The sequence below is a fragment of the Caloenas nicobarica genome, chromosome 15 (assembly GCF_036013445.1).
Source record: "Caloenas nicobarica isolate bCalNic1 chromosome 15, bCalNic1.hap1, whole genome shotgun sequence".
NCBI lineage: Eukaryota > Metazoa > Chordata > Aves > Columbiformes > Columbidae > Caloenas > Caloenas nicobarica.
In genome coordinates, this window is record NC_088259.1 from 16,742,114 (window position 1) to 16,769,835 (window position 27,722).

Consider the following 27,722-nt stretch of genomic DNA (forward strand, 5'->3'; position numbering starts at 1 on the left):
CTCTTCCCACAAGGCCCTGGGGCGCCGCTCGGCGCGGCTGCGTCGCGGAACCGCCCCCGCGGCTGGGGCAGCAGCAGCGCGGGGAGCGCGGGGCGGGGCCGGGGGCGCGGGGCGGGGCCGGGGGCGCGGGGCGGGGCTCCGGAGGGACGCGGGGCGGGGCCGGGGGCGCGGGGCGGGGCTCCGGAGGGACGCGGGGCGGGGCCGGGGGCGCGGGGCGGGGCTCCGGAGGGACGCGGGGCGGGGCCGGGGGCGCGGGGCGGGGCTCCGGAGGGACGCGGGGCGGGGCCGGGGAGCGCGGGGGCGGCCGCAGGGCAGGAGCCCGTTTATTGCTTGAGAAAAGGGACATTCCCATCGCGGAAAAGGGCAGGCGGGGGGACGGAAGCCAGGGAGTGGTGTGTTCGGGAGGGAGGGAAAAAAAGGAAAACCAACCAACCCCAAACAGAAAACAAAAAAGGGGGGGAAGGAAAAAAAAAAAAAAGAAAAAATGGAAAAAGGGAAGAAAATAAAAAGGGGAGGAATGGGAAAAAAAAAAGGAAAAAAGGAAAAAGAAGAGAAAAGGACAAAGAAGAGAAAAAGGAAGGAAAGAAAAAGTGAGGGGAATGGAAAAAAAAAAAAAGGAAAAAGGAGGGAAAAAAACCAAAACCAACCAAAAAACCCCATCACCCCCTAGAAGTGAAGCCCCGTACTCTCATCAGTGACAAACTCTCCCATTGAACAGAGCAGGCTAATAAAACTACATGGAAAAAACAAGCAACACTTCTTAAAACTTTATTGATTAACCACTTGATTAAAGCATGGAATATTATAACAGTATTATACATAGTATCTTCATGTAGAAAACTTTACATAGTTCTTTTTCGTATTATATAATTTTGGTATTCTCTCAAAAATGTATACATCCACTGGGCAAGGAACGCTCTTTAAATTATTGATAGTAAATGCACTTAATATGGAGATCTTCAAAAAACTTAGGCATTTTAAATATGTGAAAACATACATTTTACACAGAAATAACATTAAAGGTGCTGAACAAACTGAATTTACATATTAAAGGGAGCTGCACTTCTGCAAAAAACTTAGTTCTACTTCAGACTCGAAGTTACATATTTTTAATCATTCTCACTAGTAAGACAGCTAAAATTTGGGGGTTGTTTGCTTGTATTAGTGGACATTGGTTTAGATTGTTCTGTTCACAATTCCAAAAGTGAGACGTGGATAACAAACCACTGTAAAAATAATGGGGTTTTGTACTCTAAGACAACAGAATCAACTTGAAAGGAAGTTTTTAGGTTTTCCTCATTGGCATCCTCCCCCTGCCTATTGCCTAGAGGGCTCCGAAATAAGAATAACAAATACCATGCAGTCTCCGTATTTATACCATTATAGGTGGATCGGTTTATAGTTTAATTCGTTGCATACCACTGCTGTAGGAGTCTAAGTCCTGCAGGTATCGCAGGTGTCTGGATGCCGGGCGGGAGGTGCCGACGCGGGCCCTGGTTCTCCGCCGGTGTGAGCGGCTCGGCGCTCGCAGCCCCGCTGAGCTGCCCGTGGGCTCCGAGCTCTCGGGCCGGGTAAGGGAAACCGAACAGCCGACGCGGTACAACCGTTTCAGGTATTGCACTTGACAGACCACTGTTATTGCTTCAGGATGGATGGTGGATTCCACAAAACGGACGGGGTTAAGGCTGTTACAATCCAGCTGCGTTCCAGCCCCTCTTCTCCTCCACGCGCTACACAGTCTGGGATGTTTTGATGTCACGTGCCTATTTCAGCAGTTTATAACTGGTATAAATACCACAACAGCTTTACTGAAGTAAAAGAACAGTCTCAGAACTAAGGCTGAAGGAAAGGATCGATTAAAGGCCCTTATTCTATCTGTAGAGACAGTACAAATGCTGCACGCCACAGTAAAGAAAGCCCCACAACGCTACTCTAACTTAAGAGCTGAAAATTCAGAGATTTGTTTCAAGACGTGAGCTGTAAGGCTTTCAAAACTGTAACATACAGAAAAAGCATGCAACTGTTGGAAGTTTGTGTTTTGGTAAGAGGTAAGGGTATACATTCAGTGAAGCTGTGACATTCAAAATATGAGAAATGAAAGTTTTAAAATATTTTCTTCAGGACTATCTAGAACAGGAAGAAAAGGATTAGCCTATTCCTACAGATTTAAATAGAATTAAAATAAATACTTAATTTTTAGTGTAACTGATGAAGTGACGTTACCAGGGAATGATCCACTCTACTAAATGCAACACAAAAGGACATTGCAAATGCAGCAAGTTAAATATCAGCACTACTTATTTTTCAGTCTTTTAAAATTGTAAAATAGAGCCATATATTCCTTTCTACTAAATATTAGTGTACAGACAATGTAATAGGCATTTAAAAGTTAAAGAGCTACAACCACCATTTATTTTTCTTTGGTTAAAAATAAAAAGTAAAAATAAAAATGTGAAAGCCTTACTACTACCATTGACTGCAAAACCATTCCCTAACAATGCTTATATAGAACAAGCCAATTTACAGAAGAGCACCGTATGAATCCTTTGGATATAGCTCACCAAAAAAAAAAACCAACAATCTCAATAGCTCTGAGTGTGGAATATCCCGAGACAACCTCACCTAGAACCACCCTCCCAGGAAACTCGAAAAGCAAAATAACAGGTTAAACGCTTAATGCCGTTCAAGTAGATTGTTTTGGTTTGGGTGTGGTGGGTTTTTTAATACTGTTGTATTTGAGGTTTGGCTAATACGGATAGCATAGCAGTTGATGTAACACCTTTGTTGACATTATTTTAGGAAGTGGAACCTCTCCTCCCATACTGGCACACTCTTCCACTTCAGAGAAATCTTAAAACTTGAAATTAAAATTAGTTCAAAGGCGAGACCGCAGTCCTACAGTACGTCAACTGTAAACTGGCATTCTATCATGGAAACTGTCGTCACAGAAAACTGCTGCATTTTGAAGAAAGAAAGAAAAACCTCTAGGGTAAGTGAAGCTGCAGTGTTAACTCAGGTTTCCTTCACAGCTGCCTTCAAAGCATCAAAACGTATTGGTAACTCTTATACTACATAAATGTACTTAAGTTTAATTTTGCTGGAACAGTTTCACGGGAATTCAGTTTTCTTTTAGATCACAATAGGAACTAATAGTTGAGAACAAAAATAATTTGCACAAGATGACAAATTGGAAGTTGCAGGTCTGCAGTAAAGAGAGACAGAACCTGATACATCTTAAGGACAGGACCCCTTCTTGCTAAACAGACACAATTACTACTAAATACACTATAGTCAAGGGTAAAAAAAGGTGCATTTATTTGTTCTGAACTTTGTTTTTAATATTACTGTATCTGCTCTGTCCACGATCCGGCAATGTATGAAAGTAAATAGAAAGTTTTAAAGTTTGTTTGGTTTTGTGGTTTGCTTGTGGTTTTAAATGCCTTTAACTCAAGACTAACAAGCTAAATAGAGTAGATGCTGTTGTGTGCTCCTGATGTAAAACCTGCCATGAAAACAAAAATAAGGCTCAGAAGATGAAGCACTGATATTAAAAAAGCTTGTAAAAATTACTTCCTAAACAGGAGGAAAACCCTTTCCCCAAATATCCTACAGGCTGTCCACTTCAAAAACTGTAACACGCTACCTGGTCTAGTCATGTACACACAAAGAAAAACCCAGAATGATCTAAGGTGGTCTTCAGCCACTGCAGTACAGTTTATTATGAACACATGTGCTAACATCACAAGGCTATACAACTATAGTCATTATTTCCAAGGGGCATAATTTCTACTGAGGAGTCCAGCTGATTTATCGGGTTTAGCTGGGATGCAAGACCGAACAATCGATAACAGACTAGAAGAGACAGACTTGATCATAAGGATGACAAGCATTGAAACAAAGAGACTTTACATCTACTGTATTAACTTTGTAAGCAATAATTTAAATAAAACTGCTGATAGTTTTGTAGGATGGACAGAACAGGATTTTTTTTCCTCCTCCCCAAATGCCATTGTGGTAAGAGTAACTTGCTGCTGTGTTGAAACACCAGGGTCCCGTTTCTTCCCACCCACTTTAATCCATCTCTGGAACATCGCTTTATGTACAAGCCCAAGTAAGCGACCCTACTTCGGGCTACCACGAAGGTAAGTTCATCCCAGTTGTCCGTATCTGCTCCTCTGTTACGCAGATTTTGAACACAACACCTATACGCAGGAAGAACTTCCGCAGCACAGCTCGAAGCTCGGGAATCAGGTCAAACTGCATGATTTCACACAAGTATGGATAATACGTTGAAGCATGTGCCCTAAACTATCAAAGAAGAGATTAAAAGAAAGAATGTTATTCTCTATTACTATAGGAAAGCACGGAGTTTTTGCCACGTTCATGGCTACACCAACTTGTTAAAACACAAGGTCTCACCCAATGGAAGGCTCCCCTGGGTGGCCAAAGGGCCATGAAGCCCCGCGTCTGTTTTGGGCAGCGGCCGTGGCGGAGCCCGGCGGGCCCTGGGCAGCGGAGCCTGCGGGCCCGGGGCATCGCTGCCCTCTGACGCTGACACGTGTTGGGTGGTTCAGGGATTTCTCAGGCTGGGGGTGGTACCAGGGACTACTTGTCCGCACTGATGTGAATTTGTCCAGTTTGCTTCTCCAGCCTCTATAAAATATCACCCGCAGCACATAACAAAGCCTTGCATGGCTGAACCAGGGTGTGAAGAAGTATCTCCATTACGTGTGGGTGGCTTTTTCCCCCCCTTCAGTGACTTGCCATCTCCAGAACTCATTCACTGTCTGTTCCAGTATGTCCTTTCCCCCTCTTTCTGCTAATAATGACTTTATGCACCTCTCATTTTAATTTATTTTATAGATAAGAGATAACTGAGTAAAGTCCAACCTACACAGAGCTCCATGTATGGGAGCCAGTCCGTGTCCTTATTCCTGTTGCACTTTCCCAACCCTTTTCAGCTCCATTACACCCCTTCTGATACGGGGCAGCAGAATTGCAAACGGTGTTTTAAGATGCTAACCTGACATGAATTTACACAACAAGAAATTTGGTTTGTCCTCTATTGCTTTTCTAATAATGCTCAGTATTAGTTACAGGGAAAGTTGATGGAACTCTTTATTTCACCACAGAAATTTTATAATAAAAAGATACTGGGATTATGTACTAAGGAATGGCCAAGTCGCCGTTTTATCTACAAAGAATTAAGACTACTCTCACACCACACCGTAACCACACTAATTTCTTAAGATATTGGTAAATTGCAATAAAACATACCAAGCTACACAAGAGTAAAGTAAAATGACACACTTTGCAAGATAAGGAAAAAAAAAAATATCACCAGAAAAAAAAAAACAACATACTTTAAAACAAGATTAAACTCAACAATATTGGAAAGCTTAAAAAAAAAAGTAAGCAACTTCTGGAAGTTTCTCTACATGTCCTAATGTAGTGAATATTTGCATTCACCTTTTCCACAAAAAGGCCAAGATCCTGAGAATTATTTTTTGCCATCACTGTCAAGGAACCAGAATTCCAAGTTTACAGTGGTGAAATTTACCTCCACTATTCTCGTGCAGCTGTGGTACAGCACAAACCCAGCCCTTATTGTGCACTCACTGTGCTTTTATGTGAAAGCTCTGCAGAAGTTCTATCAGTGTTTCTGCACAACTGTGAATTTCATGGATACAGTCTGGTTTTTTACAGTGTGGAATTCTTGGAAGAACAGGAAATGTAACGATTACTGTATTTCAAGGAGAGTACATGCTATGTGAATAAGCAAGCCACTTTGCAATACAGATAAAGATTGAATTCAACAGGAGCAGAAATGAAAAAATACCTGAATGCAAACAGACGTGACTTCCAGCCTATTCTTACCTTTTCATCACTGATTTTTAATGTTTTTGTTAAAAGCAGCAGGAGGAGATTGGTCCAAGCTTCTCTGTGGCTTTCTGAGTTCACAGTAATAAAATATGCCAGGGCTTCACTGCATACACTAAAGAGATTACACAGTTCAGACAATTCATAAAGAAAACTCACAAAAAAATTCTATAACATGCACTGTTTGTCCTCTCGTAGTGCATTTTGTTTTCAAACAAGATGCATTTCCATGGCAAAGTTTTCAGTCATATGCAGCTTTAATTACACAAATTTGTCTCAATGATTTTTCTCTTACAGTGGTTGTTACAGATGACCGAACTGAAATAGTTTTTATGTTGTCAACAAAGAACTATGGAGTCAGAGATGGAAGAGTTTGATTTTCCTCATAAACTGTAATTAAGTGTTGTCACCTTCAACCTGCAAACGTTATTTCTGGACCCTTACACCAGGACAGCTTAACAACATGAAAGTTCTCCCTCCAAATCTCAACTGCTTTAGTAAAGATCTGCAGAGCTCAGCATCACAGATTAAAGAGGGATTACTATTGTATTAATAAAATTTTGGTCCATGCTGTAGACTGTTAACACACAGTACAAACTGTACCACTTACTATGGCTTATTTTTGGAGTGCTGTTTTAATTAAAGAGGGAACAGAACCTCTTCTTTTACACACTAAAAAGATTAATCTGTCCATTAGGTGCTCCCAAATCAGAATGGTACTGAAATCCACTGTATTAATGCCAATAGCAACTTTAAGAGTTCTCTACATCTGATTAGACATTAGTACTCTGAACTTTCATGTACTAACAAATCACTTTCCAAATAAAGGGGACCATAATACCCTTTCATATTTATTTAGCGTAATTTTCTATGTTTACCTAAGTCCCAGATACACAGCATCTTACCATGCACTGTTTACATTACTGTACCCTATTATGCCTCTGAATATCAGTATGTACTCAGATGCAAAAAGTATTCATACCCACCACTTCTGTAAAGAAAAGCTTACGTCAGGCAAGAAGGTGCTTCATTTATTCCAAGTAGATTGCTTCCATGTTGCTAAATTGACTTTTAATAAAGAGTGGTCATATCTATATCTTTATATACTTCGCATGCTCTGCTGAGCAACTGAAACCAGAACACTTGTATCCAGGGATGCACCATGCTGGCTGGAAACGGAACGCACCAGATCGAAGCCGCTGCTCTTACCTCAGCAGCCGATGCTGTATCGCGTCCCAGGAGTCTCGGCGGTTTTCATCCACGTACATTCGGAAGAGGATTCTCAGGCAACAAGCCAAGCTGCTGGTCTCTTGTTTTAAGAGATTGGGTTTTGATTTACCCTTGAACCCTAGAAATCATTTGAACAGAGGGACAGAGGGAACATCCATGTTTGTGGTTACTCGCCAAGAGGTGAATTTTATCAACAATACCTCCCATAGTGAACAGTAATGATTTCCTATCTGGATAGTGTTTCCTCCTCCTTGATTTTGACTGAGACCTAAGTTATTCTTATGAAGACATTTAACTACAGCAGCACCAAATGTGTACTTCTACTTAATCAAAAGAGCAGATAATTTAGCAAACAGAATTATTCAAGTTATCAGGAAGGAGACAAGTAATAAAAATACACACCACTGCCAGATTAACTAGAGATTATTGCAATGATACACCTTCATATCTTGATAGCTCAAGCTATAAATGGAGCTCAGTATCTTTATTAAACTAAAAATAACAGCCTCACCTGCTCTCCATAACACAGTTCGCTGTTCATAATTTGAATTAAAGGCTTTTGAAAATGAATGAGACTCTTGCAGACAATCTAGTAACTTAAAGAGGTGATGTGAAGACATGTACTTATACATTCCTTGATCTTCTGTGTCAATGTGGATATCTGCATCCAGTGAATCTCGCTAAAGGAAAGAAAGAGAGAGAGAGGGGATTGTCAATAACGTTCTTTCTATATAAGTGTAAGAGACTTTGGTACTTCACAGACCATACAACACTAACTCCAGATTCCATTTCTAGATACAAGTGAAATATCAGCGCGATACACCACAGCAGAACGGTCCTGTCAAATACCAGAGTTGTACTCTTTTCAGTAGGATCTTTTAAAAGACAGAAATTATGATCTATCCTAGTTATTAATAAGAAAAAAAAAAAGAAGAACAACAAAGGAAGAACCTCCCTTATCAAAGCATAATGAAGTCACAGCAACTCAATATTGCATATTTCCTCACCCCTAGGAGCTGAGTAGGTCTGCTAAATTCTGAAAAACATCAAAATGAACCATAAAAATAGTGCAAGTTTCAATGTTGCACAGTGTAGAAATCCCCCATCTTTGGCTAATGTCAAGTTTCATTAAAATTGGTCAATATTTTCAGGTAACTTCATCAGGAATTTATCTATACCATCCCCCAAACACTACCTGAACGCACTGCCCTAAGCTTCTAGCCCACGGCTTTAGTAGCGTAGCCAAGAGCAACCTTGCACTATTTCCTAGAATCAGAATTTTAGGGACAAGGACCTTTCTGAGGCAGGTTAAGGAGTTAAATCTTGATCTTTCACCTTGCTGAAGTTCGACTTCTGCATCTCCTCCTGTGTAAACACCTAGAAGCTGAGCAAAGCCTCAGCTGTGGCTAAATGAAGCCAGGCTAAATAACAGGGAAGAACACTCTCCCCAAAACAAACAAAGAAAAAACATTCTTGATGAGTGTGTATTCATTATAAAAACAACAATATATTATATTCATAATAAAAGTAATAGTAATATAATAATCCAATGTGCAAGAAACGAGGCAGTCAAAAAAAAAAAAAAATCACAGCTTAAGAGCAACACTACACACATTCAAGATAGTTCTGAGAGTTACAAAAAGGAAGGGACTATATGCTCTATTTTGTAAACACACTTCAGAGCATGAAATAGTACTGCCACAAGGTTAGAAATAAGTCTGATGGTACCTGAGCTGCAGCCATGTGCTCGGCATCTTCCTTCTTGCTTGTTGCTGGATAGAACACTATGTTATCAATGGTCTGTATCAATTCCAGCTGTACCACACACTTGATAAGGAGGCCAGCAAATAGTTTCTGGTCTGATGAAATGGAGTAAGACAAGTTTCAGAAGTAACTTAGGACAATTCACTTACAACAGGTTAGCAAAACACATTACCATTAGCATTTTGATATTTAGTGATTATGTGAATTATCTTATAAAGATAACATTTCTCTGCAAAGCATAAAAACGAGTTACAAGTGCCCCAAAAATTTCTCTATAGGGCTACAGAAGTGGACTAAGAGAAGGTATAAGAGTTCATTTAATAAACTTGCACGTTTTCCTTACTTGTATAAGGACCACCTTTCCAGCTTTCATCTGTTGGATTTGAAAATTGACTTTGTCCTCTTTCTGAAGCATTTTTATCCATGCTGCTTAAAGACTGGTGATCTAGGTCTAAATCCTAGAAAAGAATGCAGAACACTTCTAGCAATCCCAAATACTAACTACCAACCAGCTATCAGTTTTCAGATTACATCACTAATCTTAGATTCAAAGGCTTCCTGCATCCATTCTTTGTATCTTCTTTTACAGTGACACCAAATACAAGCTAATGGCAATTCCAGTATTTGTGGTTAAGTGTATTTACTACAATAAAATGTTTTGAAAGCTAACCTAACACACAACCCTTCAAGTTACTTTGCTGCACTGAATTAACTCTTACCAAGTGTTTTTCAGCCGAATCTTCCTCCATTCCCGCAGGCCTCCACGTCAGCAAGCTTCACAAAGTTAAAAAAAAGGTTAAAAAGTAAATATTGTTACCCTGGAATTAGGTATTAGCATGAGAACTAAGTTCATGAACTTACACATGAGGAATAGTAGTTTTGAAGATTTCTAGCATACAATTGCACGTCTGGCCCCAGACTTCAGGGCTGAATTTCTGTCCATTTAGTATTACCAGGTTTTCTAGGCAGTTTGTACCTGATCGAGCCAACTGCTCATTATCTGTGAAAGAAACGTTCCATAATTATTAACTCCCACAATATCAGTGAAAAATCAAGCATTCTCTATTACTGCTCCATTAAACATTTTAACCAATACTGTGAAATGCATGATATCTGAACTCAAAGCCTCCTTATAATGAATATTACAATAATATCAAGCTTAGGAACCTACTGAATAAACAATAATGTTTAAAAATAGACTTAATGAGATTGAAATCCAAACACAGAAGACAAAGGACAGGAGAGAAGCAGAAAGGAAGCACACGGTGAGACAAAGGCAGGAAAAGCGCCCATCAGAAACTTATGATTTCCTGCAAGGTAGTCCCTCCACATTCCGTGCTAGTGACATGCAGGATTTCAGGCATAAGAGTTGGAGCCCAAAAGACTTTCTTTAGAAAGTCATATCTTAAAGTATTAGATGGTTGAAAGAAGGGCAGGGGGGAGGGAAAAAAAAAAAAAAATCAGAATGCATACATGTATATGTGTGAATAAATGTGGTATTTTATCCATGCAGCCAAATGGTGAAAGGTGGTTGGCAGAAGATTAACACAACTCTTTAAAAGCATTTGCTCTGTCACAGTAGCACCATGAACACATTATAAACACATTAACTAACTGATTGAATAGAATGATGCTCAAATATTTAAGACACTGCATGCATCTATTACATAACATATCGTCCTAATGGTAGTTTTTATTCTTCCAAAATTCTGTGAACTTTCCCCTTCTTAAGTAATGAGCATTTAAAAAATACATTAATCCAAAGATAGAAATAAATAATCTACCTTGTTTTACACACCAGTGTAACTGTGCAAGTATGTCAGGAAGGAGGATCTCATTTAAAGCTTCATAAAATTGCGTAAATACATCACAGATCGCATAAAGTGCATGGTTGCATGTAGTGGTCATCCATTCAGATTTCTATGAGGAAAAAAAAATGAGAAGTGTTGTTATGTGGGTTTTCCTGTGAGGACAGAGCTTGGCTTCACTACTGCAGAGGTCTTGCGAGAAGCATTTAGTTGGCCACATGAATACTGTTCAGAAAACTACACATTTTCACAACGAACTGTGAATATTCTCCTTGAAAATACACAGACAAAGCAGACAGACACGTCACTGGGTAGTGTTGTATGAGAAGTTTCACACGTGCCGCAGAACACAACAGATCATGACGCTTGCGGCAGCGTGTGGTGGACGTACACTGATGACACAAACAATAATCTGCTGCCTCGACTGTGTCAGTTCTTAAAACAACTCAAACGTTTGCTTTCTGTTTGGGTTTTGTGTGTGTGGTTTTGTTTTTACCTCTGTTTGTTGTTCAGGGAGTTTCATGTTATCAAAAATCCTAAACACAATTCTGAACAGATCTTGCCACCAGTGCTTTTCAAAGGTATGGCCATAACTCTTCATTATTTCAAACATCACTGTTAAGCCTCTATAAACAAATAGAGGAAAATATGTTAAAATGCATACCTGTGATCTCTTCACTAACTGAATTTAAAAAAAAAAGCTTTATTACCTTGTTCGAACATCTAATTTGCAACGATTGATGATACAAGAAAGTTCAAATAAAATGGGAAACCATCCTCTGACCCATACTCTGTCCCCAGGAGCAACATTCATGTCATCACTTGTGTATTCTCTTAGTACCTTGGAGATGGGCAGGAAAATAAAGATTAAAAAAAAAAAAAACACAAAAAAATCTCAAAAATCTTTAATTATGACAGATTTAGATACTACTAGTGGCACAGACAGGCTTGAAAAGTTAGCTTAGTTCCTACTGTAACACTCAGCCTGCAAAATGAAGTATAAATCTGAGACATATCTATCTGTGAAAATACTGGGGGGGAAAAAAAAAAGGGAAAATAAATACTTAAATCCGTTTTACTGAAGTCCTACTAAAGGCTTTACAAGTTGCAGAGGTTTGGACTTTAGGAAGCAAGTTTGACAGGCAACAATTATATAAATATAGGTAATAAGGAAATCTAAGTTTGGCATCAACCAATTCTACACTTTCCTGGCATATTAGATCCAGCATGCACATCTTGGAATGGTAACATGAACTGCCATCTAACTCTTTTCAGCTAAGTGATTATGTTAAGTAGTCACGCAACAGACTGATGTAGAAAAATATGTTTGTAACCATTTTAACTAGATATAATTAGTGCGATAGAACAAGAAGTATTGTTTTCCAGGTCATCATAACACTATAAAAAAAAGGACTATTTCATTCAGTTATTTCAAATTTGAACTGATAAGACTTAATTTTTTTTAGCTAGTCCTAGCTAACTGCTTACATAATAACAAAATTACTCCTAACTCTGAATAAGCTTTTAATACAAATGCTGCTGGGAGACTGAAGTTTGAGTCTGAAAGCTCTTTTAGTTACAAGATTAGCCTCAGTTTAACAGTGGAAGATAGCGTAAAAATACATCAGGGTAAAAATTAAAAGAAAATACCTGTGGTCGTTCTGAAACATATTTGGCACAATACCGAATAAGTCTAATAGCTTCCATGCTGGTGTCCGGAAATGCAACATTACAGGCAAACTCAGAAAGACATTTCACTGCATCCTGAAATGAGTCAATTGCTGCTGGAAAGTGCTGTTGAAAAATATTTGCTGCAAAGAACGAACAAATACATTTTAAAAATCTAGTGATATTGCAATCCATAGATAAACTGGCATTGATCTACAGCTGTCGGCCATAGCACATCACTAACAAACAGACAAACATAAAAAGGACCAGACTGAAGGTCTATTTCAAGAATATTTGAGTTGGTTGTTTTTCTTGGAAAGCGGTGGCAGGATGTTCTTAAAAATATACTTTTAGAGCAGGTAGACTACATGAATTAAACTCTATAAGCAGGCACATATCAGTGTCACAAGCTTTATGATCCCCACCATATGATACTGAATCAGCATGGAAGCTTGTGAAATGTGATGTTTAATCCAGAAAAACTTATTGTGACAGATGGGGCAACATACAGACTTATTGAATCTATTTCAAACTTCCAGAGTTCTATAGCAGGATATCTATATCTAGTTATTCCTGCCCGTAGTAATCAGAAGACTTAATGAGTAAGACCTAGCTGCAGAGTTTAAACAGCCTGGCTGCAAAATCTTGTGTTTATTTACCTGGAAATACAAGTGTCTTATTCAGATAGGTTTTTTAACAAGAATCACAGCAGCTAAGCTAATTTGGATACCCACATATACCAAGCATTACTTACTAACTATGTGTGCTGTGGTTTGGAAGGCCAGTTCCACAATATTCCCATCATGGTCTGATGCTGCTTGATGAAAGACTGCAAAGATATTCTTCCATCCTGAACGAATATTACCAGCTTGAGAATTCACCATCTGAGCAATACAGCGTATTACCATGTCCCGAATAGTTGGAGATCTTAAAAAAGAAAATTGAGACTTTCACAAATGGCACAATTTTATGCCAGCACAAAGCACCTGGGCCACTTCCATTTACGTGACAATCTAACCCACACCAAGTAACATCTTTAAGCAGGACTAAAGCAAGCTAACAGAACTTGCAGTGCATCACACCTGTTTTTCTTCATAATATGCTCAAAAGGCCTTAGGAAGTCTTTCTGGAAGCGGAAGTTGGCTAACTCTCCCTTCTCAAGAAATTTCATTGACAGCTGCCTTAATGAGTCTACTGCAAAGATGGCGACATCTTCATTAGGGTTACATCCAACCTAGAAGAAAAACAGATTTTCAAACACCAGCTAATGTATTAGTTATGAGTAACAAATTCATCATTCAAGTTTCATGTCAGTCCACTAGACATCACTAGCATGGTTTTCTGGTTTTCAGATATTTAGAAGATGGGGGTTACTTTCAAAAAGGGCTTATGTAGTCATTTGCTCCAACCAAAGAGACCCATGGATTTTGCATGCAACAAGTGCAGAACTATAATGGCCAGCTAGAAACTAAAAAACAAAATAAATCTTAGTGTAAAAAAAACCCACCCAAACATGCTATAGTTTCCCAAGGAAGGTAACTTTATTGTTCCAGGATCATCTGTACATATTTTCAAGAAAGACCACCTTGGCATTTGACCAGAAAGATAAGACAATGGCATAAAACTACAAATACAAAATCATATAATAAAGTGATTAAAGTCATACCCATAAGCATTCCTATTTCTATACTTTAAATTTTAAACACGTGTTTCCTTTAGACGCCTTTAATTGATTTTTTTTCTCTTGATATCACAACCTACACCACTGAGACCATAAAAGGAAAAAGCTGATTAAAGAAGTCCAGTTATTCATACATGTTCTGTAACTTGATTTTAATAAGTACCTTATTGAAGTGATCTCCAATCACATGCCAAATCCTTGACCACTGCAGCCTAATGCGGTTCATGTTGTAATACGATATCTCCACTATCTTCTGCAGGCTGAACATGCGTGGATGGTGTGGGGAAGCCAACTCATCCATGGACACAGCACACAGCCATCGGACAAAGTCAACTGGGCATTAAAACACATTACTGTCAGTTCAGGATGCTACATTGCGAGAGTTCCTGTAACCCAAACAGTCAGCATACACACATACCTATTGCGTTTCCATCCAGCCTCGTTGATCCCGTAAATATCCTATGGAAGAAATGAGTAGCAGTTTTAGCTGCACATCCACAAGAGTCTATCAGCACATCTGGAGGTTTTACAATCAACCCTCCATGCCATGAACTCTGCAACTGTTTTATCCTTACTCCTGGGCAGCAGTTCATGTCCTTCTCCTGGTCTAAGCCTTCTCTCCCCTGCCGCAAGTCACAGTTTACTATGCTCCTTCTGCACCGCAGGCAGACATGGGCTCACATTTTTATTCAGGGCAAATAGTGCTGGAACACTCGTTTGGGTGACAGTATGTTAAATTTCATAGGGAGACTAAAAAGACACCAAGAAAGCTCTGCTGCAAGACTTTACTGGATGCCAGCCACCTACTTGATCTTCGCACAGTTCAAGAACACTGTAAGTTGTGGCCACAAAAACAGAGAGCAGAAAGAGACCACGGGTGCACCATTGTCCTTCCTTCCACTCAGACTCTTGAGAGGACATCTGACCACTGACTGTAGTCCATACAGAACACCGATTAGTGGAGAATGTTCCCAAATCTTTTAGACTTTGATATGGTAATAGATGTATTTATGGTACAATAAATACCACAAGTCTGAATGTATGATTCTACATACTTGCCCAGCAGTTTAAATTATTATTAAAACGTCCCCTTCTAACACATGGTTTATGACAGAAGCATCTCTTTAGACTAACACTTTAGAAGGACAGATGAGAAAGATAATGATTTTGACAAGAATGCAGTGACTAATAAATAAAGAGCTGAATAACAGCAACTAAAGAAATGCCAAAATACTGAAGTTCATAAGACCAAAGAAAATAGCAGGATTTACTAGAATAAGAGCATTTATTCATTTCAGATATTTGTCCTGTTCAGGCTAAGTCAAAGAAAAGAGAAAAAAACACCCCAAACAAGCCACAACAAATACACAGAAAACACACACACAAGTTAGAGACAAGTATTGGACAGATTTGTAAAACAAAAATAGCTAAATATGGTAATACCAATCTAACTTCAGTAACTTCAACTCGCATTTTCCCAGCAAGAGATTATATTCTCAGTACCTGTCGACCGCTACCACTACACTCTGGGAACTGGTCTCTCCCACGGACTCTTGAATGCTTGCCATGTGCCGTTTATCAGCTCCACTTCCAACGAGGTTACCTGCAACAGAAGTAATTACAAACCAGTCTTCAGGATCATGAAATCATGACTATATATTCAGCCCAGCTTTATACAAGTAGACAAAGATGATGACTACTGCTTTCAATTAGCTTGTAATTTACATGGAGCAGAAGGTGCCTTTGCCAGATCGGTGCCAGATTATTAAAAAATTAAACATCTGGTAAGAAGTATGTCTTTTTTTTTTCCTTAGGGCATTGTGTATTGACCATCACGTTTAAGTTACAATGATGTATGCTGTTAATAAAAATTGGAAACGACACAATATTGCTTTAAAATACTAACTCTAAGTGAGATACAAGTAGTTAATGCTAAGCACAGTTCTATCATATTCAGTATCATTATCATAATGTGTAGCATCAACTACAGAGTATTTTCAAATTAAAATGTGTGCAACTTGCCTTATCCCTCTAATTTACAGCTTGAAATCTAAGGTTTGTTTCTTGCATGTAATGCAGCAACAATAGGAACTGGAACAGCAAGACCAACATGCAGATGTAAAAAAATTCCTTCGGAAAACCAATTATCAATCATTGAAACACCTATTAGCTCCTAAAGATTAACGTCTTTTTTACTATTAAAGTCAGAGTGTAAAAAGAAAGAACTGTTAATACTGGTAACAAAACCATGACTTAGTAAGTATGGTAAAACAGTCTTGACAACAACATGTTCCAGCAAATAAATCTGGAGGAGTTTTGTTAAATATCTTAACCCAATTACAAAGTTAAAACGTGTTTGCTAATTACTAATCTTAAAATCATCTTAAAATATATACACCTTAAAATATGACAGTCCAATTTTTTTAAGTTTCAATAATCCAATATAGCTTCACCTGGAAGCAAGTAAATATATTTTAGTATAACGCTGATCTTTCTTAGCCATCGTAATTCACTTATATGTGCATCTGTGAATTTCAAGATTATAATCTTACCTAATCCCAGACCCATAAACTCTTCCCCTCCAGATGCGTAGCCTTTGATGCTTCCTTCCCTTTCACGCCCAGAGCCAGATAAGTACCGAGTTTTCACTCCAGTTCCTATAAGTTGTGCTAGTTCCAGCTGACTAATACATTTCAAGATCTGAAAGCAAAAGATACTTAAACATTTGAGTTTCTGGATACTATTATATTTTTATTCCTAACATATATTTATGTTTAATATTTATAACCTTCCCAGGTTCTCTTACCTTTAAAACAACTTTGACAATGATAACAGTTTTGATGTACCTGAAACATTATCAATACAACTGGAAATCAAGTTGAGTGATTCACTCCAGATCACCAGCTGCCATGAATCATGCCAATATGAGAAAAAAAAAAACAGTATAAAAAAATTCTAACTTGGATGTCTAACTACTAGAGGAAACCTTTTTATTACTCCTCACAGCATCGACCTTCAAAAACACAAACAACTTGGCGGTGATCTTCTAGAGAGTTCATATGTTCCAACACAGACAGTGAAAATGCCAAAATGGTGCCTTGCCATTAGCACAAAATCGATTAGCTCTTCTCTCTTATTCCCCCACTGCAACTTCCCTTGGACCAGCACAGGCATCTGTGAGGCTATGCTGTAAGCCACGCCTAAGTAATTTGTCAGCTAGAGAACCTTTTATCTTATGTTACTGTGTAGCCAAAGACTATTGCCAGGGAACACAATGCAGCAGGAATGGCCCTTTTAGGAGCAGCACAGATTTAGATCTGATTAAAGAGCCCTGGCAAATATGCTTTAAGAAAATACATACAATCGTGATGGTCTATCCTTACCTATCCCCCATCAAGTTATTTTAACCCTGATTTTTCATGTGATTGTGGTATAGATGTTGCCAGACACTGCACAGACAAGTCTGGGCCTGTGAGCTAGAATATTTTTGTTTATGTGAGCAAGAATGCAATAGTTTCTGTGCAGAATTCACTGAAGTCAAATGAGATTTTAATATGGTTTTAATTGCATATCAAAAGCACCTACAAAAATTACAGTATTGGTCATACGGTGTCTATAGGATCTGGCAAAAAGTGCCGTGCATTATTTTATATATGGATATACATATATTTAAAAGTTACTAACAAAACCATGCACTTGCATCCCTAAACAGGGTTCTGACTCATGCTGGGGCTAATGCAGTTACGAAAGACAGAAAGTAGAAGAACAAAATCCTGCAAGTTTTCAGAGGACAACACAGTTGCGCTATTTAAATTAATCAATTTTTTACCTCATGCCAAGAGTTCCCAAGATAGTTGCCATCTGTGTGAGCAACGGTAATAAGTGTCTTAATGGTATCTATGTTCTTCTGTTTCATTTCTGTAATACTGGAGCTGGCAGTCAACAAGGAAAAACGAGCAAGTGCCTGTACATAAGCATCTCGTTCAAGCTGCAAGACAGAGAAACAAGCATTGTAATCAAGTCCCTGAAGAGCTGGAGAAATCTACTATGCCTACACCATTTCCCTTGTACGCATACTTGGCACTATTAGAGCACTTCCCAGCTGAAGGAGAGTAGGAGGAAAATTCGCAAGTGCTCTTAATTGAATCATAGAATCACAGAAGGGTTTGGGTTAAGGGCCCCTCCCAGCTCCCCCAGTGCCCCCCTGCCATGAGCAGGGACATCTGCACCAGCTCACATTGCTCAGAGCCCCGTCCAGCCTGGCCTGGGATGTCTCCAGGGATGGTTCATCCACCACCTCTCTGGGAACCTGGGCCAGGCTCTCACCACCCTCAGTGTAAAAAAATTTCTTCCTCATTTCTAGCCTGCATCTCCCCTCTTTTAGTTGAAAACCATCACTCCTTGTCCTATTGCAATGGGCACTGCTAAAAGACTCAATAACAAAAGGAAAGCTTGACAGTATCAAGATCTTAAAAACAAACTAAACCAAGATGCTAGTATTTTATTTTACCATTTCAAGAAAGCAGATGAGACGCTTCATTTTCCTGGTATAAGTTGTTTGTAATTCTTCATTCCCTCCCAGAGCCTACACTGCCCTTAGCAAGCCCCACGCTAAGTCTTATACAAACCTGCATCCCAAAGATACAGGCTATTCTAATTGCACATCGTATTCCTTCCAAACAAAGGGATGCAACTTCTGTGTCATCGCAGTTCTGCAAGCCAACACTGTACGCTGCCAGCAATGGAGTCCATACAAGCTAAAGAAAGGAAGAAACTTAGTTCAGAAATCTATTACAATTTTAGGCCAAAACACTAGGTAACGGAAACGAAATATATCCATAGAGTCCACCTGTGCATTACCTCACTCTTCAGAGTAATTTTCGACTTTTTTTTCATGCTTAGAACTCTTAGCAACGAAAAGACAAGGAGAACTTCACACTCACTTTGAACATGGGTCTGACATGATCCAGGTGAGTGGCACTAGTAAAAGGAGCCTTTGCGTGGCTTACGGCCTCCATAAGCGCTTTGGCTGTTTTAGCCATTTGCTCCATCTCCAGGTTGTACAACAACCTCCGCTGCTTCTCATTAGCTACACCTAAGGGGAACACCACACAGTTGCATTGGTTTCTTTTATATAAGAGCATATTCCATGTCTTTGTGTTGAGCATCACAAAATGTTACATAAAGGTATAGTAAATGAAATCTAAAGAGGGAAATCTTCCAGAATGTTAGAATTCAGGAGGCTGCCATAGGTTGCAAGCAAGGAGCTCCAGCACTAAAATACACACTCCAACTTAAGACCTTGTTCTTTAAAAAAATAACTAATTCGGCCCTTTATTGTGTGCCACGTCATTGGAAGTCAGAGGCATAAACTAGTATGTCACTCTACTATAAAAATGGATGGAAAATCCTTCATCTTCTTAGGCTGACACCCTCAAAACAAAACTAGCCCTCACCAACTGGATACATTAATAACTTAGCGTTTCTTGATCATTATACTAAAAGTTGCAAATTCAATTTTCAAGCAAATCAATTTGGTTCCTATTTTGATCTAGGAAACCTGCAAACAGCAGGGAACACATTGAAAAAAAAACCCACTATGCCAAAGACTCAGTTCACTGATTTGAATTACATTAATACCAGCTGTTCTGAGTAAAAGCAGAGTACAGCTGGGGATTCTGGTTTCTAGTGCACACTATACACAGAAGGCTTTATTTGGTCAAGATGAGGATAGGTGACTAGAGATTACAAACTCTCTGATCTCTCCCCTTTTCAAACATTATCCCATGGACTGCTGCACTTGTAGCCTCTGAACCAGGACACACTACTGATAGGGAGAAAAAAACAACCTAAACCAAAAACTCACCTGCTGTCTAGCACATAAAAACAAGAAGTTAACTTGCAAATTAAGTGCCACCTTCAGTTATTCTACCATTTCCCCCTCACACTTCCATTTAAAAACAAAACCAAACCAAAACTAGTTTCTAGTGCCTCTCTGCAATGATGCCAAATACACTTACACAGCTGTTCCCTTCACAGAAGCAGCAGTATTAAGTAATTACTAAGCCAGTTTCATTCCAAATATCTGTATTAGCCATTCTAAATACAATTTATGTATTGCACAAAGATGTTTTCAAAAAGGCATCTGAACTCCACTATGCCATGCAGAGAGTTACTGCAATAGTTCAAGAGCACTGTGGCCTTTCCAGTTTCTAGTTCCTTCTTACTTGGTTTACTACACTTGGTTGTAATTGCGTATTCTTTTGTCTCTTTCATGGCAATTTTCTTTCCTTCTATTTCTTCATAGATTGTGGATAAATACTCTACTGGCAGGTCTTTACTGTCATTGATTCCTCGATTCATTTTAATGTATTGCTCCTTTGTCATTTTATTTTTTACCTGTAAAAAAGAATTGAGGTTGGATATCAGATTTTGAATGCAAGTTCCAGGCAAATCTGAACTTCTACAAGTTTGGATTTTTTTGGTTTCTACCTGTGGACTGTGCAAGTCTGTAGTCAGCATTATAATAGAGTATGCCAAAACATAGGCAGTGTCAGCACTAGCAAACAGTGTTTGCCTGGGGAGGAAAAAACAAATAAAACAGGTTTTTAGAGTCCTAATTCCTCAGTCCATCAGCTCTATTTCTATATGCAAAGAAATACCCAGAAGTGCTATGCATTCAACTAAAGAGCTAACAGAGCCTAAAATTAGTCTTTAGAAATGTATGAAGCCCCAAGTGTTTTAAAATGCAAATAAAAATGGAAAAAAAATCGTCTTCACAGTGTGAAAATCTAACAATTACTGCAATTTTCAAGTACATTCCCAAAAGATTATACTTTCTCCTTCTTTGCATAATCCTACGAAAGCTAAAGAACAGCTTATTTTTCACTCCCAGGGTTTCATAGAAAATTATACAAAACCAACCCAGTGATACAACACCTAGACTAAGGAACAAGAACCAATTAAGCCTGAACACTTAGCTAAACTTCAATGTTAGTTTATTGCATTACAAACAATAGCAACACTGCCTACTTGATGTCAACTAACATATGTACAATTTGTTCAACATCTAATGGGCAAGCAAAACCACATGTAACGTCTTATTAACTATTTTTGCCGTGTATTCTTAATTTTAGCAATTGCTACTTATGACTGTTGGTTACACTTGACTGATCTACATGTATTTAAAAACAGAACAGCTAATACAGAGACAGTTTAACATACTTAGGGCTTCCCTCTTCCAATGAATCATTCTAGCAAGTATTTGGGATTTAATGAAGAGCGAGCATCAGTTATACTTTCTGTCCCAAGTTTCCACTTTGCCTGGCTGCTGAAGAGGGTCAGCGCCAACACCAGCAGCCGGATCTGCTCCTCACACAAGCCAGTAGAAGCTCCTGACCTGGCATGAGTGCGAGTTGCACCTCGCCCTTAAGAGCCACAAACAATACAATCATTCTTCAGGTGCTTCTCCAGTACAAAGGTTTTGAATTACCGTTGGTTGCATTCAATATATCTAGCAGCAAACTTCTCCATTAATCTATCGATCTTCTGGGCTTCACCTGGCAGACGAAAACCTTCCAGGAATATACGTAGAGCAGAGACAAAGTCTTTTCCACAGAAATCAAGCTGGTCTACATAGGCATACATCACTTCCTTGTTAAACTTGTTGCTTTCCCCAAGAAATTCCCCTACTTGAGTCTAAAAACACAAGAGACAGTTATTACTGTGTAATCCAACTGCCAGCTTCACACGAAAGTTTATAATCCAAGAATTGCACAGCTGTCAGTTTTGTAAGACTGATGTGCTTCACTGAGCAGGCAGAGCAACCGTTAGAGGGATGACAAGGAACCGGTGCCACTAGAAAATACCTTTAATCTGTATATTCTTGCTTCCCTCGCCCCCCAAGGCAAGATCTGCATTCCTGTGAGCCAAGGAAAGCCCAGCTGTGCCCAGTTTCTCTTGCAGTGCAGAATGCTTTGCCACTGCAGTACATGATATGACTTTGCTGGCAAGACACTGTTAATGCAGATAAAACACGCTCCCATTTATGGGGAATCCCTTCAGCACTTCATTGTAAACACAGCTACTTTACTGAAAATCCTGGGACAGTAAGTAAATAGAAATAGGACTGGTATTAAGTACCTTCATTAGAACAACTTTCAGTTATGTACTAATGAAATATGAACTAAAGAGAGCGTGCATACAGACATCAGAAGATGGGGGAGATGACAGAGGCAAGCGTATTGGTTATGCTGCACGGGGTCTTACAGAACACAGGCGTTCCTCTTGGTGCAAAAACTGTGCAATGTCCTCTGCTGTAGTGCCAAGCATTCCCTGCTCCTGTAGATACTGTATTCCTCTCTTTGGTTTTTTATTAAACCTGTTTAGACAAAAAACATGGGGAAATTGAGACCTACAACTGAAAAATATCACAGCCTATAAAATTTGAGTTTTACAGAGCCTTTCTAAACCAAAGACTCTGTTCTGTAGCTCTTTGTTTTGTAGTTGGAAAAAAGTCAAAGAATGTGCAACAAATATATTAACTATATCACACTACAGGCTACATTTCATAAGGTACATTCAGTTGCTGATAAGCTTAAAAGTTACAGCCAGAAAACTCACTTAAAAACTGACCCTTTTGAAATATTACAAATTATAGTTTCCATGAAATGTTTAAAATGTTGCTATTTGAGACATTTTATAGCATTTGCAGACATAAAGATGTTCAAATGAATGAAAAAGTAGTAAAGCACAGCTGGACAATTGTTTAATTCTTCAAATGCTATTTCAATAAAAGACAACACATGGTGCAAGAGCTCTAACATCACATTAAGCCTACCTGCTCAAATCGATTTCTCTCTAGGTACACACACGCTTTCCTCTCTCGTGTGGCTGAACCAGCACAAAGGAAAGCTGTGAAACCACCCTCCACTCCACCTGAGATTTTACTGAATACTTTTTATACTACGACAGCCTCCAGCGTTAGCTTCTGGCTACAGCAAGAGTCTTCAGCATTAAGGTCAATTTGTAAGTGGTGTCCCTGTAGGTTTGATTGTGCAAGACCATAAGAAACAATATAGGTGTACATATAGGGGTTTTTTTCATTAGTGAACTTTTATTTTCCTGTCATACTGGACTTACAGTTCTATCCCATGTTCAATTATTTCTTTTTGTTGCTTGATGACTTCAAATTGCTCAGGATCATCTGGGACAGCAGTCTGGGTACCGACACTTCCAACTCCTGACGACACCGTGGAGTCCAAGGAGCTGACACTACTCCGTCTCCCCGCACTATCAAAGCATTTGCCTTCAGCCATTTCCTGGTCAGGTGGTTTATATGAACCTATTTATAAACAGCGCAAGACTTTAATTACCCTGTTCAGTCAAAAGCTTTTAGTTAAATATATATAGAGAGAGTAGAATTTTATGAGTAAATATTATTTTACCACATATAGTTTTTGCCATTCTATACTACATGAAGCTGCTATATTGATACAATTCTAAAATAATCCACCAAAAACAGAAGAGCAGCAGCAGCTACGGAGAAATTATTGCACTTCAACTTAGTAACTGCAAGATTTATCACACGTCTTGTTCTATAACGCATAAGGCAGCTTTTATAGCTTAGACAATGGCCTGGGTAAAGCTGTTAAACACAACCTGGTTATTTGAACCAGATACTTGAAGAGTCAGTTACCGCAACAGCATTAATAATCATTTGTGAAATACTTCATTTGTACAAACAAATCTTTACATAAAAACCTAGCATCCACACTTCTGAACAGCTTCTAAACACTGGATAAACACAAGGACACTCTTATTAAACAAATTAGTGTCTCCGTAAGGAAACAATCTTACCCAAGCTAGCCTGATGGTTGGGGTTCACATAAAGATCTTTGCTCCATTCTACCATGCATTTTAGAATAGAAACCAAACATTCAAGTCCTTTTTTCCTTAGGCTTAGTTCCTACAAAAACAAACAAATAAAACCAAAACCCACTATAACACCAAACCAATACATGCATATCCACAAGTTTTTAGAAAGCATTACATCACAGCATTCAAATCTTCCAAAGTTCATCAGTTAGAGGGAAATCAATCGGTTATACCAAGTTTCTGCCCCTTGACTATTTAGGTGGATACATCTGGGCCAAAAGCAACCATAACCAGACTGACACCAGAACACATTCCAGCTGCTTTAAGCAGACGGTCTATCGACAACTGAAGAGCGCAGCCAAGAAGCAACGCACACCAAATCCTAAACGCGGCCCTGTTGTTGTACGAACAACTACGACCATCCCGTAAGCCTCCGTAGTGCCTTGCTCGTGCTCGTGGAGAGATCTGACAAGCTTCTCATTACCGCAGTTATGCAGTAAACAGTACTATTCAAAATCTGAAACAAAAGTCTCCTGGTTTTTACTTCCACTTTCTGGTCAAAAAACCAGAAGGGAGGAGGGGGAGAGGGGAAAAAAAAAAAAAATAATCAAGCAAGCATTGATACAATTCTAATGGAAAGCGTGAGGCGCAGTCACTTCCAACACCAACACGGGCACCAAGTTGACTTCAGCTCTGAAAGCCACTAGGCTGGGCTAGAAAAGCAGCGCTGTAAGGCAAGGTCAGTGTCAGCAGTACCTGCTCTTGCTGAGAGCAGTCTGCACTCCACCCTCCCTCTAGGGACTGGGGAAGTAGAATTTTAAAAAAAAATACTTGTGGTGGAGATACAGCATAAAAAGTTTGTGCAAAGCAAATATACAAGATGAAGGCATTACTGGTTCATAAGCTCCAGAAGCAAGGTAGAGAAAAGCTCATTTGATTCTCTCTCCCATGGCAGCCCAACAAAAGAGTCCAGAACAACACTAGTGTCACAATGCAAATATGCAGCAAAACCACCAAGTAAATTAATCATACTGCTTCGGCATCCAACTGCAAATTAGCTAACTAATAAAAAGTAAGTAACATCAGTAGGTTACAGACAACACAAACCATTGGAAGTACCAATAACAATGCAAAGACAGCACCATTTATAAAAAAATACAGCACCATTTATGGAAAAAATACTACTTTATCTTCAAAACTGTTTTTCCTACCTGTAAAGGTGTCATTCCCAACTCATGCCCACTTCGTCCCTGTGCGATTTTGGACAAATCATTTACAAGGCGTTCAAATATATTAGCAGCGTTTAAATCACAGTCATAGTTAACATAAATATCCACTACACACTGGGCATCTTGAAAATAAAAGAGAATGCAAGTATTAGGATTCAGTGTAACAGCATTTTTAAAAAGAAATCAGCCAGTTGGAGCAGGTAATGGGGATGAATTTGCACATTTAACCCAAGCACTAGGGGATCAAATTCCATTTTTCACACTTCAACATTATATGTGGCATTTGTCTTCAAAATAATTTTCATCTGCTGCCAGAGGAAGTGACTGCTTTCCACACCAATGAAAATACCTGCCTGCACAAATTCTAGTTAAAGTCTGAATCACCATCCATTTGTGTTCAAAGGAGCTTGAAGAAGTCTCTAGAATATTCAGGAAGATCTCTTTGAAGAACACCTGCAAAATACGTGAGGTAAGGGACTTGATGATCTGAAACTTATTAGAATCATGTAAAATGTGCAAATTAATTTCTATTCAGTAATTTCTCTTGAAGAAGAGTATCATCTCATGCATATTTAAAATTTTAACACAGTAGTAATACACTAGTTTAGTAAGCAAACAAAACTAAGACGTTAACTTCTAACTTCCAGCTGTCTTTATCATTGCAATATTTTTATTCGATAACTACAAAATCATACATATGATCGTTAAAAAGTCTCTTACCTCAATCTGCATTTTTAAATGGGTCTTAAAATTTGAAAGCAGCGTGAGAAAGATGGCAAGAGAGAGCTCAAACACATCAGGAACAGAAGAGACTCCATTTTTAGACAACGCTACACAAAGATATTGCTTGATTGCATTGATGAACATTTCATGTGTCCTGAAAACTGGACCAGCATTCTGCAGTACTGAGAGAAGAAGCTGGAGAGACACTATCTTCGAACGCAATTCATGGGATCTAGAAAAAAAATCCAACATTAAATATATTTTGATTGTATTTCTGAATACATACTTGTATTCAACATTAGCACTACAGCTTTTCTTCCACGTCTAGAAGAAATAACTGCTATTTTAATTCATTGCAATGTGGGAGGCAGGAGGGGTGGCAATCAGTCTGCAAGTGATTGTGGACAACATCTGCCATCTTGATTTAGAGATTTTCCATTAGTATTAACATCTTAGACTATGACAACAGATGGAACGCAGTGCTATTAGGAAGCATTCCCCCACTTCACCATCAAAAACTTCACAAATACTATAGTCAAGGTCATTTCAACTGATAAGATTCACAAGCCCATTACACACAAAAAAAAAATCCTCAACTATTAATTTTTTAATAATTTGAAGCAAGTTTCAATCCTAGATTCATCAAGCTAACTGAAACAAGGGCCTGACAGGTGAATTTTGAATACTTGTTTTACTACTGAACTATCTCCAAAAGCTACCTGAAGAGGACAATGTAATAAATATGGTCTCATTACTTGGGGTCTGGTGGTCCATCACCCAGTGGTTTCATGGAGAGCTTGCACAACGACCTGAACACAAGGAAGGCATCCTTTTGTAGAATATGGGAAAATTTGGCAGCAGCGTGATGTCCAGAGACATCTGTTTCCTTGAGAGCAAGAAACACAACATTAGATCCTCAGTGAGACAAAGGACCAGAGCAATTAGGAAGAATCCACAGCTCCTCTGAGAGTCAGCTATGGATTAAAAAAAAAAAAAAAGTTCATTTGGCAAAGTTTAAACTAAACCTAAACAGGACTACTAGTGATCTGGATCTTTTCACACATGTGGACTGATTCTTCCACTCTGACCCCATCCTGTATTAAAGTACAACTAGCATAATCAGTTTTAGAAGTTGGTTTCAATATCTGTTTAAATTGCAGCTGCTGCTTCCTTTTCAAGCCTGAGCAAGACACGTACATTAAAGCTTCTGTCCCTTCCCTCCCCAAAATCCCACCTCATCAGCTGGCTTGATAAAAACATTTCTCCTTTCCTAAATACACATTAGCATCCAGTGAAGTTACTTACCAGATTATCAGTGGAGGAAACAGATTGCCCATCATCTGGAATCCCGTTTGTTTGTACATTTTCATTACTAGAGCCGGAAAGAGCAATATCTGCAGTCTCTAATGAAGGCAGAGCCTGAACTGTTTCTGTTACCTGCTTTTCTTCAGCCACTAAAGGGGAAAAAGGAAAACTGATTAAAATCACCCATTGAGTTTTTTACCCCATGACTTTGTGAAACTCAACAACCAAGTGCGACAGAAGCAGCACTGGTTAACTAGAAAGTTTCTCAGCTACCAGCAAAAGAATAACATCGTGAGACAATTAAAAAACCTGTTCTTAGTGCCTTAAGTGTTCTTGACAAGATACTTAGATAACAAAAAAATAACTGCAATGTTTTTATAATCACGCAAATAAAAGTTTGGCAATACACCTGCATCTATTTTACTTCAAAAGGTTTTGCTACCTTTCACAGCTGACTTGACCACATCTTCCAAGATGCTTTTAACCATTTCCTTTCCTTCATCAGTTGTTTCCTCTAATGAAACAAAGAGATAATTTTTAATTTAGTACTTGTGTTCA

The 27,722-nt window shown here is 38.9% G+C and overlaps 1 protein-coding gene across 1 annotated transcript in view; it reads right to left on the reverse strand.

Annotated features, from left to right (window-relative positions):
* Positions 1-797: 797 nt before the first annotated feature.
* The window catches only part of ARFGEF2 (ADP ribosylation factor guanine nucleotide exchange factor 2), a 36,600-nt gene continuing 9,675 nt past the window's right edge, over positions 798-27,722 (reverse strand). The window contains exons 7-39 of the mRNA XM_065645312.1: positions 27,607-27,678; positions 27,165-27,313; positions 26,615-26,745; positions 25,857-26,091; positions 25,490-25,589; positions 25,119-25,258; positions 23,890-23,998; positions 23,173-23,374; positions 22,300-22,411; positions 21,524-21,729; positions 20,524-20,608; positions 20,259-20,430; positions 18,975-19,126; positions 18,660-18,788; positions 17,861-18,019; positions 16,584-16,731; positions 15,535-15,634; positions 14,450-14,490; positions 14,195-14,364; positions 13,433-13,584; positions 13,105-13,277; positions 12,333-12,493; positions 11,393-11,523; positions 11,179-11,308; positions 10,659-10,794; positions 9,736-9,874; positions 9,594-9,648; positions 9,218-9,332; positions 8,839-8,969; positions 7,622-7,790; positions 7,090-7,228; positions 5,878-5,995; positions 798-4,308 (exon numbers count right to left, since the gene is read on the reverse strand). Coding sequence (XP_065501384.1) covers positions 4,132-4,308; positions 5,878-5,995; positions 7,090-7,228; positions 7,622-7,790; positions 8,839-8,969; positions 9,218-9,332; positions 9,594-9,648; positions 9,736-9,874; positions 10,659-10,794; positions 11,179-11,308; positions 11,393-11,523; positions 12,333-12,493; positions 13,105-13,277; positions 13,433-13,584; positions 14,195-14,364; positions 14,450-14,490; positions 15,535-15,634; positions 16,584-16,731; positions 17,861-18,019; positions 18,660-18,788; positions 18,975-19,126; positions 20,259-20,430; positions 20,524-20,608; positions 21,524-21,729; positions 22,300-22,411; positions 23,173-23,374; positions 23,890-23,998; positions 25,119-25,258; positions 25,490-25,589; positions 25,857-26,091; positions 26,615-26,745; positions 27,165-27,313; positions 27,607-27,678 — 4,538 coding nt within the window. The 3' untranslated portion in view covers positions 798-4,131. The remainder of the gene's footprint in view (positions 4,309-5,877; positions 5,996-7,089; positions 7,229-7,621; positions 7,791-8,838; positions 8,970-9,217; positions 9,333-9,593; positions 9,649-9,735; positions 9,875-10,658; positions 10,795-11,178; positions 11,309-11,392; positions 11,524-12,332; positions 12,494-13,104; positions 13,278-13,432; positions 13,585-14,194; positions 14,365-14,449; positions 14,491-15,534; positions 15,635-16,583; positions 16,732-17,860; positions 18,020-18,659; positions 18,789-18,974; positions 19,127-20,258; positions 20,431-20,523; positions 20,609-21,523; positions 21,730-22,299; positions 22,412-23,172; positions 23,375-23,889; positions 23,999-25,118; positions 25,259-25,489; positions 25,590-25,856; positions 26,092-26,614; positions 26,746-27,164; positions 27,314-27,606; positions 27,679-27,722) is intronic.